Here is a 12,798-nt window from a genome sequence, read left to right on the forward strand (position 1 = left end):
TCCTAACCTGATCTCCAACCTCTCGAACAACTTCCCTGTAATCATCCCAGGCCACCTGTCCCTGCTTCAACAGACATACAGATATCCTACAGGAAACGGCACTGTACTGACTGACCAGCCTAATGAGCTCAAGGCTGACAGAAAGTTCTGACATTTGGCTAACTCTTCCCTTTAAGATAACAAACCTGAGCCTGGGAAAATGCCTGAGTGTCTTTAAGCTCCTTAAGCACTGAGGCTTGATCACCCGGCTGTAGTTAGCTTCACAGCGTGAACGAATGCAGGGACTACACCTGCCCACAACAGGGAGGTGACTGCCAAAAGAAATTTCACCCAAGTCTGTATGTCCTTCTTGAAGTGTCTGGGAGGTTGAGGCCTGAATTGCTACATCAAAAAAGGGTGTCAAAAAAGGAAATATTTCAGTAGTAACCAGTTTACCAAGGCTTCTGTTTACTTTATGAACTTGCAAAAAACATGAATGTTAAATATTTACTCAGTACGGGAGCAACAGATTCAGTAAGGAAAAGTGGAAAAAAAATTACCTGAGGTATCTTCTGGCATGTTCATTTTTGTGGCCAACCATGAGATAGTAGCATCCTACTGCAAACCACGACACCTACACATTAAATTCAAGTAGAATATTATTGGCTATATTGCACTGATTTTAGTGAAACATCACCATAGGTGATACAAAACAGAGGAACAGATTATAATTAGACCAGTTAAGAACATCTTTCACTGACAGTCAGCTTTTCAAATTATTTGGTATTACAGATAAGCCAAAACTGCTGGCATGTACATCACTACCTGGGTTGGTTTGGCCTCATGGAGCGAGCGCTAATTGGAAAGCTTACTGCTGTCTTCAATTATCCAACGGTAGGGAATACAGAAGACAGAGCCAGATTTTTCTCAAAGGTGCAGTGATAGGATGGGAGGCAATGGGTGCAACATGGGAAATTCATGTTCAGTAAAAAAGGAAAACAATTTTCACTATGGAGGTGATCAGACATTGGAGAAGGCTGCCCAGAGAGGCAGATGTATTTTCTAGTGTAGCATTTGTTTTAAATTAGTTTTCAAAGTGAATACCTCACATTAAAACAAAGTACCTGTAAAATAAATTCAAAAAAAGAACCTTGGTATAAAATTACAATGCATAGAAAATAAGAGGAGCGAACCATTTTTGCTAGCTCCATCCAGACACACATTTTGAATTCTGTTGGTCAAACTGACTATTACATTACAACTTTTATGTGCTTTCACCTAGAAAAAAAAAATCTACCTGGTAATGAAGGCTTAGAACAACTTACAGGATTATTTGGGTACAAGTCCACCAGTTTGTGAGAAAGATAGAAAAGCTCTACGCAGGGGGAAGAAACAAGAAAAGAAGATTAAAACACGCTAAAACATGAAAATGGTTCAAGCCCTATAGCTTTCTATAGAAAATACCCAGAACATCCAACGTTACTAATGCACAAGTGAACAAAAATGTTTCCTCTTTAGTGCTAATGCTTCAAACTGCCTCAAAATAGATTTGGTTTTCCAATTAACTACCACAACTCTCCGTAAACCTTCATAGCACATAAATATGCAGCTGTACATCCCCACCCCTTAAGAATTCTGCAACAACTTAGGTCATTAATATAAATTAAAATAAGCATTATCGTGTACTATTGTGCTTGGATGTACCTTGTCAAGGTGAAACACTATTGAACTTTTTACACCTGGAAGGTATAACATACTGACTAGATCAATTTCAAAGCAAAGTCCTGTGCATTAATACGCTGAAAACAGGACAAAAGCAAATAAATGATTCATTTACTTGGAATAATTATAAGTGATTACTTTTCTACTTAAAATAATAATTGAAATAATCAAGTACAGCATAACAATTCTATTGGCTACACAGTTTCAAAAGAAATAGCATTTCAGCACATAAAATCTCTATTTCTTCAGAACAGAGCAGTCTTAAATTGAGGAGTTTGTCCTGGAGTCCTTTGCATCAATTCTGGCTTCAGAAAAAAACAATATGGAAACTGGCTTACAAAATACCAACTTATTTAACAAAATGCTTCTCAAGGCAGACTCAGAAGAAAAATCAAGAGCAATGGCCACATTTTCAGATGCGGTTAACTTTAAAGGAACCGAAAAGTATATTTACTAAACATTGCAAAGTACTAGTACACTTAATATCCTCTTTGTGTACATACAATGCACCATCCTTTGAGAGACTGCAAGTCATACAAGCTTCTTATTCTATTTTTCCAATTGGTTTTAAAGACATTCAAGCTCCTCACTTGCTTTGGATGTTTACATGCAGTCTGAAATGAGAAAAAGCCACCCCAGCTGCTAGTAAGATATTCTGGTAATTCCAACAAAGGTGCTGCATGATTACCAACTTGTTTGAACCATAAAGAGAGGCCTTCACAACAGCAAAAGCTGTTGAGAGAGTCTAGTTTTTTTCCAGTACAGAAAATGCATGTCCACCTCAGCTTACACACTGCTGTAGAGCTCCTCCCAGTTCAAATTACTATGTTTTATTTTCTTGCTGAGCAGAAAAAGCACACCTAGATACTGTAGGAAGATGACCTCTGAACAGAAACCCAAGAGCAGAAAGGAGGCAGCGCAGCTCACTAACCTTCTGGCTGCGTAGCCCAGTGGTTAAAAGACAGCAACACTCACGATCACACGTGAATGAAGACTCTTTGCACAACCACTCCCTGCCCTGCCACTGTCAGCTCTGAAACGCCCTTCTTTCCCAGTTACCACTCTTTTCTTCAAAGTGCAGGGAGGAGGAAAAACATATGTAATTTTTCAAACTGTCTATAAGGGGGTTTCTTGGCATCCTTAATCTTTAACATTTTAAAAAACTGAAACTTTACAATCTTCTTTTGACTCATTAAACGTTGCATTTCTTACCATTTGCCTTATTAAGCTCCACGAGTGTCCCTATGTGCACAGGTAAACAGTTTGCATGGAAAGGATCTTTTTCCATTACTCTAAAAAAAAAAAAAAATCTGCAATGCACATTTAAAAAATTTTAATGTGTTATAAGCAAGCTGCTTTTATAGCGTATAATGCCCCAGTTAATTACGACTTTAGGCACTAGAAAACTAGTTGTGAGTAGAACTTCACTATTAACAGGATAATAAAGGTTAAGACCAGGAAAGTAACTGTCAGTGTAGCTTAGATGAAGAGGGTAACAGCAAATTCTTGCAAGCTGAATAAGCAGTTAGACAAACAGAATACAACGCGCGTTTGTTCGCAAGTCACTCAACACTTCTGTTCATCTTTTCCATATGTTTCACAGCAACTTTCAAGCAATAACCCTCAGCTTTCTGAGCTTAACACTAAGGTGTATCCCTTCGGAAACATATTTAGCTCGGGTTTAAATTTTTATTTCCTGTGGCGTTTAGAAACAGAAGATAGTCTCCCAGACAACAGGCTGCACGCAGGATGCAGCTTCTAGGCACGTGCCCTTTTTAGAGGTACTGGCAGTTGGTAAACTAGCGCAGAGAAAAAGACGTCTTGAAATCTATTGACAGAATCTCTTAAATCAGAGGTACAACATTACGACTCCATTCACTGAGAAGTACACTTTGAAATAGTTAAAAGATTTCAAATGAGAAGTATGAAAGAACATATAAACAAATACATTAAATGCTCTCTTGAAGAGAGTCTAAAGCTTTGGAGTTGTATGGGCTTCCTCAGCCTCATTTCCAGCCTCCTGCATCTGTGACAGTCTCCTCCTCAGGAGACATTTACTCCTGGCACTTCCTGCTAGACAAGGTGTAGCAATTAAGTTTCAGAAATGAAGATGCAATAATAGAATTTTTTTATTTCACTGGAGTAATTTATTTCAATAGGATCATGATTTTACTCAGATGTTTAATTTCACCATGATGGTCAGCATTCCCTACGGTCTTCCCGAAAGTGTTGCCTGTACTGGGTTCCATGGGATATTCTACGTAGCAATGGCCTGCTTCAGGTTGGAAAAAGCTGTACTATAAAAAAAACAAAGGCAACAAACTAAAAGCCCTTCTATTTTATATTACTATTATTCTGGAACTATGCAGTACATACACAAAATCACAGTTTTCTTGAAAAGGGAGTTGTTGGGCCAGCAAAAAAAAAAAAAAAAGAAAAACAACTCATCAATTAAAATCACTGCACAACCATGTGATCACATTTACAGTGGCGGACAAGCAATCCGCACTGTTGTTCTGACCCATCTGAACAACCGAGCAGCAGTTCTGAGCCTGAGGGATGTAACAACCGAGACATAATACATGGCACATCAAAATCAACATAACTTCTAATTAGCCAAAGAAATTGTACTTCCAAACTAACCAACCGATCCATTCTGAAGGCCAAACAAGAAGTGGTACAGAACACAGGAAACCGAAGGTACCAGAGTAAGGATGGGTTAAGACAAGTGCCGCACAGTGCTGATTAACTGCAGTTTTGCTTTGGATACTTCTGCTACGTATCATCAAAATAACGTGTCTTGCCAGACACAAACTACATTTTAAATACCTGAAACTTTGTATCACACTTATGTATGGCAATGCACTGAACAATGCTACTTGCTCTAAGTCCAGGCATATGAGAAAACACAAATTGCTTTGTATACTTACACAGAAGTAAGCTTGTAGCACATTTTGAAATCACAGTTGTAATAATGTCTTTCAGCTAAGGAAACGACCACATCCAGGTTTTCTTGAAGACCATCTACTGATTCAGGAAAAAGCGTTTCACTGGGTTTATTATACTGAAAGACAAAAGAAACAACATGTGCATCCAATCTAAAATCAGATGGTAATTATATATAATATATTACATGGATATTAGTGTTTTTAGTTCTAAAAGAATATTTAAGAAGCACTAAGCTTCTTAAAATTCTCATTTTAAACTGAAAGTCCATAAAACATGCATTTGGTAAAGAAGTTCTTTATAATGTACTTTAAAACTCATTTAGAACATGAAAGATAGTTGCCAGTGTCAGTATTTTCAGTGTAGGCTGTAGAAATGAACACTGAGCATATACAGTCGGTTTTCAGTACTCTTACATTACTGTTGGAAACAGTCTGGAATAATGTTGTCAGTCAACTGAAAAGACTAGGATATGAGATTTTACCTATGTTATTAATGCTCTTTTTCCCACCTAGAAGTTTCTCAAAAAATAAAGCTTAAAAAAACCACAATCATAATTTCAAGTTGTCACCACATCAGAAAAGTTTACACTAAACTATCCCCATAAAGTGATATTCACTGCATCATAAATTTTAAAATAACCCAAACTACAAAGCCCTTATTTATTCCAATGTTCAGAATAAATGGAACCCAAGAAAATTTACACCTGAAGTCAAGACTTTCAATCAATTCTCCAGCTTTTTAGTCAGTTTTGGGATTTACCTTTTTTAATTTATTCTCAAATAGAAAGTGAAGCAATTCTTGTTCTTCTTCTGTACACTGTCTATCAAGATGTAGAGAATCAAGAAGTTCTTTTTCTATGTGAATTAAAAAAAAAAAACCAAACAAAGCAGTCATATTACAAGAAATAGCAAGATCCAACATTTTAAGAACTTAGAGATGCAAAGAATTTTATGATGCTCATCCTGAAACTAGAAGGAACAGTACAGATACACTAAAAAAGATAATACTACTAATTATGGAAATTAATGATTGAATTCTTAGTTCTTCCTTCTACACTTTTTAATACAATTTAATAAGGATGACAAAACACACCACTACTTTTATTTACTCCACATGTCAAATTCTGTCACTCAGAATGCTGTATCAAGCAACGCCTACTATAACTAAGCAAACACCGGTAGGGTTTCATGGATTCAAAGCCTGTGAAGTTCAAAACACAGGAAAAGCATCATTGATGCTGGGCAAAGGGCATGGGAGCTGCTGGATCTAACAGGACAGCTGGGTTACTTTGCTTCTTTTAATTCTTTGCACTGCAAGAGTGAAAAAACAAGGTTCAAATGTAAATTTGAGCAGATTGCAATTTTCAATCCTTTCATGTTTTTTCTATTCTTAATGTTTGAAACTCTGTTGCTTGCAGTTCTGCTTTAATTTTTATCCAGGAAAAAGGCATTCTGAGAAAGCAGCTAAATTTTACTCGTAATTGAGAAATACCGCTATCCAGACCTTCTTGGGCTGTCAGCATATGGTGCGATGTTAAAAGATCAAATGCTTCAAAGCAGTAAACATCAAGCTTCAAGGCCTCTTTGTAGCTGTACGTTGCTAGGGTTCTATTATCCAAAGCGTCATAGATCTTCCCTCGCAAAAGGCATATAGAGCTCTTGATCTGGTGGAAAAGCAGGGCTGAAGGTCAAAGACTGAATCAATGTTTGCAATTTGGGTTTGAGCACAAATCAAATGGGCTCCCTAAAAAGTAAAAAGCATTTCATGTATGATGGAACCTGGTTTTCTAGCTCTGGCTGTTAATAAAATATTGTCTCTACTACCCTAAAAAAACTCAAACGGACGCTCTGCCAGGTTACCTACTACCAAACGAGCACTTGCTTGAAGTAAGCAGAGGGAGGACAGAGTTCTTTTCTGCTTCCTGATACAGAGCTGTAAGCTATTTATACTGAATTCCCTTCATAATGAATATAGGGAAATCATCGCTTCTTTGTTGACTACTAAACCACGTATTTCAGGCAAGACAAGAACAACCGCAGTAGACATGAAGGCGGCCAAATCAATGAAGTAATTTATTTTGAGCAGTAAAATATACCCTTCTTTTCAACCCAACACACAGACGCTTCAGAAACCAAAGTAGCGGAAGATCAGTATTACCACAGCTAAAGTTGTGCTAAGATGCCTAATAACTAATGTGTTCATTCAAAACTCCCTGGATGGGTGTTGAGTTCAGCCAGGCAGCCACACAGGTGTCAGCAAGTTAACACATTACGTGTCTAGACACCCAAGTCAGACCAGCTCTCTTGGGAGTCCACGAGCAAGGAACAACACAGCTGCATTAACAACTAATAAACCCCAGGGCACTGCTAAAGTGGGCATTCTGTTACCAGCTCCGAGAACAACCGTTCCTACTCCAGAACTAGTGTCCGTGCAAGCCAATCAAACTAAGTTCGAAAAAAAACTACATTCCAAGCGAGGAGTTTGATGTGAAATTTCTTGCAGCAGTACCCACTTCAGTAGTTCTCTCCTTTGGCAAACTAAACGCATCCGCGCACTAGCGAGCTACATCTTCGCGAGCATTCGTGAAAGTGAGCACTGATGGAAGTCAGGGGTTTTTGACGGGGTTATTTTTCACTCCAAATAGTTTCCCAATTTAGTTCAGCGATCAGCCACCCCACCACTGGGGCCTGAGTACCATGAAACAGGGAGCAAGAATGAAGAGCCATCGCTGAAGACTTCCCTCTGCTTGCAGTGGTAGCTTCAATGTCCCCATTGAGGCACACCACACTAACTCCGTCTAATCCACCTCTCCCTTAAGCCCATTAATAGCAGCATTCAAAAACAGTTCACATTGATGATTTAACCCATTTTGCTACTTCGGTCTTAGAGAGAAAACGCCATCTGTCAACTACCTTCACTGCAGTTTCAGGTAATAGACTTCAGTTCATCACTCCAGAAGTTAAGACTCTCCAGCCCACAAGTGGTATCGAACCCTTTTAACTGTGTGCCTACACCGAATTCTTTCACTGAGCCCCAAAAACTTCACCTTCACATCACATAATTTTCAAGTGTGTCAAAAAACCATCCCCCTAACAACAACACTTGAGTGATTAAGAACAAATATTTCATTAAAAACATCTGGAGGAGAAGAAAACCTGCTTTTTTATCTCAGAACCTGCAGCCCAATTGAAAGAAGTGTAAGTTCACATTATCAAGACCAAAATTGCAGCATAGAGGCAAAATACTCTAAAAACCAATGCAAGTTCATTAACTTCCTGCAAAGCGTCTGCAAATAATTTCAGGGAAGCTGTTGAAAAGCACTCTTCATTTTCACAAACCAAGTTATTTCCATACAGGCAAGCTAATGTGACTTCTGACCAAAAGGAGAACAATTCAGCATTTTTTTAAATTGTATTATCCAAAAAAGAAAGCTTCAACACAGAGTTTCAGATTCATACAGCTGTAAAATCGCTTTCTCACTTCACACATTTTTTTTCTCAGTTATATAAATACTTGTTTAAAAAAAAGCCACTTACAGAGGATTGTGACATCTCCCAGTCTGTGGTAGAGTCTTTCAATCCACTTTCATCCTTAAAGTACTTTTCAAAAAGTCTTTTGTTGATTGGCTCTTCCATATCAAGAATATCCAGGGCCTGTTGATGTTCTTTCGCAGCATACTAGACAAACATGTGAATGCAAAAAACAAGGTTGGGATTTGAAACATCTGTACATAAAGCACCAATAAACCCAGTAACACATTTCAAAGGCACAGATTGTAACAATCAGTGCTTATCAGCAGGTTCTTCGTGCGTGCATATTGTCATTTGGACATGTGGCATTTTACAATTGCAGTCAACTATTTTACTAATCATCTATAACATGTAAAACCTTATAAAATTACTGTCTACAGAAAAATCTATTATTCAGCATTAGGCAATCACAGAATGATTTGGGTTGGAGGGGACCTTAAAGACCATCCAGTTCCAACCCCCCTGCCATGGGCAGGGACACCTTCCACTAGGTCAGGTTGCTCAAAGCCTCATCCAGCCTGGCCTTGAGCACTTCCAGGGATGGGGCATCCACAGCTTCTCTGGGAAACCTGTTCCAGTGCCTCACCACCCTCTCTGTGAAGAACTTCTTCCTGATATCCAATCTAAATCTCCCCACTATCAATTTAAACCCGTTACCCCTTGCCCTGTCACTACAGGTCCTTGTAAAAAGTCCCCCCCAGCTTCCTTGTAGCCCCTTCAGGTACTGGAAGGTGCTATAAGGTCTCCCCGGAGCCTTCTCTTCTCCAGGCTGAACAAGTCCAACTCTCTCAGCCTGTCCCCATAGCAGAGGTGCTCCAGCCCTCTGAGCATCATTTAGAAGCAGATATGCTTCTAAAAACAGTTAATACATGTTTTAATAAAATACAGTCATCTTATTTTGTAAACAGCACAAATTTTGTTTCAAATTTCTATGTTTAACCCACCAACTACTTCAGTTGTCCTGTGAAAGCACTACATTTTACTATTTATGTATTGTATTTTATACAGAAGTATGAAGCTGCTAGCTGTATTTATACAACCGTAAATCACATCTCCTTTGGTCAGACTACAACCAAACAATTAAAAATGCAAATGTGAAGCCATGAGACAAAAATGCTTCACATTCTTTCCCCACAAAATATTAGAGGAGTATTTCCTGTCCTGGAAAAAAACATCAGTTGGATTTCTTCAGAATGGTACCACAATGGATACTCCAGCGACCACAGTGGAAGTTAAAGAAAGAAATCAACCGGCAAAAAAATGTCAACTTGTTATTCCAATGGACATTGACATCTGCATTGCCTGTCTGGTACCTAGTCTTCCCAAGATACATCTTTTACTTAGTTTGGTTTGTTTCCAGGAGAGGTTAAAGCATATACTCACATGACATCTAGCTGCAAGGTAGCGACATGCTTCATACAACTGAAAGAGAAGTTTCATATATATTGGTTATGAAGAGAAAACAAGTTTACTTCCACTGCTAGGCTCCATGTTGCTCTCTCCTTTTTAGTTCTCTGGCTTCTTCACCCCTTTCACCTCCAAAAACCTTTCCTGACCAAAATGACTAAGTCTGTAACACTTTCTCTGCTATTAAACTTCCACAGGACACCTGCTTCACTCTCGCCTTCACCGCTTCCAAGCGAAGCAGGAGGACAGTTTGAACAACTGCACCTGAAGGGACACTCCACCTTCCCGTTCCTGCAGCGGTTACAGGTAAGCAGGACCCCTTCTCTTTTCTGAGACCCTGTCTGGGGACAAGAGCTTCGATCTGGCCAACTGAACACAGGCTGTACTTGATTCAGATAAATTACACCATGCAGGTTTTTTGAATTACTTTTCCCTTATGCCTTATCCTCCGATGGTGAAGAAGTCACCACGGTTCGCAGCAGAGGCTTGAAAGTGGAGTAACAGTCATGAGCCCTTGACTAAAATGACTTACCTTATCCAACTTACGTGACCGAAGGGCATGTGCTGCCCTGTGATACTGAGCTGTTAGGTAGAGACATTGGGCCAACCAGTAGATATCTTGTGGTTCCTCTAAAATAAAAGAACAAATTATAAACCATTAATTTACATCACATCTTTGAACACTTGAAAGAATATTCCCTTTCGCTTCACTAGAAAAGTATCTTTCCCCTATTCTAGCACCCTATTGAGTTACAAAGTTTTATTTTTTTATGTATGTACTTAGAGAGATATTACAAGTTCTTTATATGCATATCAGTGAGAGATTAAATGAAAAAGTAATCCGCTTTTAACTTTCAAGACATCGGATAGTGCACTGGACAGCGAATACAAAGAATCTCATACTAGAGGTGTGTCATTAGAAGGAGACCACAGTGACAGAGATCTAAAAGAAGCAGCAGCTGTAAGTTACCCTGCCCTTACACACAGGGCAGAAAGACAATCGTGGGTTGTTTTTTTCTCAAAAAAGATCAGTGGGAACCTAACAACAGCGAAAGTGAAAGCATTAGGCTGCTGCAGCTTGAAGTTACGATTGCAGAAGCACAGCTTAGTACTCTCCTGCTTCACTGGCGACGAAAGCTTTTGCGGAATCCAACTCCTAGAATCATTTTAAGAAGTTAAAACAGACCATGGCTGTAGGCAGACAGAGGCTACCAGCATCAACTCGCTCTGTAAACCAGCATTCTACTCGTCACCCAGAGCAACACCAAACCCTGTAGAAAACCCTGTAGAAAACCACCGTTGCCCCTCGTAACAATTTATTTTTTGTCTCTAAGGTAGGCAAACCGCAAGGTTGGGACAAACATTAAATCTTAACACAAAGTTCAAAAGGGAAGGAAAATTGGCCCTGCTCTACTTGGAAAAAATGTCATTCCAAGATCACAGGAAAGCACTGACACCAAACTCAACGCTTCAACATTTAGCGACACGGCTTTTAAAAAACCTGACAAAACCAAAACAGAAAGAAGTGAAAAACAATGTAAAAAGCAACTACTTACCATGAGACAATGAAGCTACTTTGTCTGCCCAAAACAGGGCGCTTTGATACTGCTGCTGCAAAAGCATGACACAAATAATAAATATTTATTTGAGGTTATCGTTCCTGAGTTATTTTGAAACATATTGTACATCATCCACATTTAATATTTTATGCACATCATCTCTAATGAATGGCGATTCACATGTGAGATATTTCTAAGTTCAAAAAACGGTTTAAAAGGGCAAGTATTGTAACTTTGAAAGGATATCAAAAAGTAATCTGCGCTGGGGCGGTTTGTTTATTTTCAGTAAAATGCAGGTATCTTTGACCAAAAGGTACATGCTAAGTAAGCATGGCAAAAGGGCATTAGCTGATTTGCTACCCCCAAGAAAGTAGGAAGAATCCCCTACTTCCAGTTAAAATAAATACTACATTTTAGAAGAAAGATAATACTATATTTAAAAAAAGGACATATAAATTACTTCAGGAAACTTCAGCAGCACCATCTCTGACTAAGAAATTGTCATTCTCCAGCCAAGATGCTTTTACCTCACACAAACCATAGTTCCTGCGTGAATTTCCCCCTATCCCTGGATACACAGTTTCACCGTTAAGTCTGCAGTTCAGGAGAAGCAACTGAAGAGGAGAAAGAAGACTGGTGGCAACCAGAGATCCGACAGAAGCAGGGTTTGCAGGTATACCCCACTTACTCAGATGAGGTTGCCATCAGAACCAGGATGCTAGGCAAAACCTCATAGGATTGGCTGGGATTATGCTCCAAGAAGATCACTGGGGACTTCTGTTGTTCCTTTTTACCCTTTTCCATACTCTCAGGCATATGCTTCTCAGGATCTGCTGGACGTTTAACAGATATCCTGCCAGTGCAAGGACTTGCAGTACTACCAAAGCCTTGATCACTTTTGCTCTTCCCTGCAGCATTACACTTGAGGAGTTTGTTTACAGTCTTAGAGACTGTTTTATGCTTTTGGAGTAGAGGCTGGTCAGACTTTTCCAAAACACACACTGATGGTATTCTAGCCATCAGAAAGCACAAACACTCCATGACCTAAGCTGTGCTCCCACACTGCCTACTTGGTGGGGATTAAGAATGCCCAGCAAATTTGTCTGGTTTCAATCTGCACTCCCAGGATAAAGACTAAAACCAAAACCCCACATATGTAAGAGCTGTCTGTAAGAGCTGAGGTTTAAATAAACCTCTCAGCACCACACAAGGAAGGCACAGGCCAGGCCTACAAGCACAACACTACTCCTGTCAAACAGTTCCACAGTGCCCAAAGCCAACTGTATCTCACAGAGCAGCAGTCTCATGATCCTCCTGATTCTCCCTCCTCGGAACTGCGCAAGTGGCTGGACAGCCGCGTGGCGAAGTGGCTCGGTGAACCAGTTTTAACTCAAACGAGCGCTGCAAACCAAAGCAACAAAATCCACCAAATTGACTTAGCTCCCCGGCCAATCCTCCAGTCAGACGTGTCGGCCACACACACGTTCCTGCTGGGGTTTCTCTCCCTAGTGATGCCAGCATGAAGTCTTCCAACTAGACTGAGCAGAGTCGTGCTATACTTAACCTAATTTATTAATGCATTGTTCCTGCTGTGTTTTCCTTTTTTTGCCCTGCAGCAGCGTGATTGCTGGACCCACCACCAAAGGCAAACA

General features: G+C 39.6%; 1 protein-coding gene across 1 annotated transcript; it reads right to left on the reverse strand.

Moving 5' to 3' along the window:
* Positions 1-539: 539 nt before the first annotated feature.
* CDC16 (cell division cycle 16) lies at positions 540-11,210 on the reverse strand (the record flags this gene model as incomplete). The annotated part of the gene is made up of 10 exons (XM_010161781.1): positions 11,144-11,210; positions 10,120-10,217; positions 9,564-9,602; positions 8,187-8,327; positions 6,154-6,313; positions 5,410-5,504; positions 4,632-4,765; positions 2,914-2,993; positions 1,305-1,354; positions 540-613 (listed from the first exon to the last, which is right to left on the reverse strand). Coding segments are annotated over exons 1-10 (938 nt in total), but the record flags the coding sequence as incomplete, so codon positions are not given.
* Between the last annotated feature and the right edge of the window lie 1,588 nt (positions 11,211-12,798).

The sequence above is a fragment of the Eurypyga helias genome, unplaced genomic scaffold (assembly GCF_000690775.1).
Source record: "Eurypyga helias isolate BGI_N326 unplaced genomic scaffold, ASM69077v1 Scaffold46361, whole genome shotgun sequence".
NCBI lineage: Eukaryota > Metazoa > Chordata > Aves > Eurypygiformes > Eurypygidae > Eurypyga > Eurypyga helias.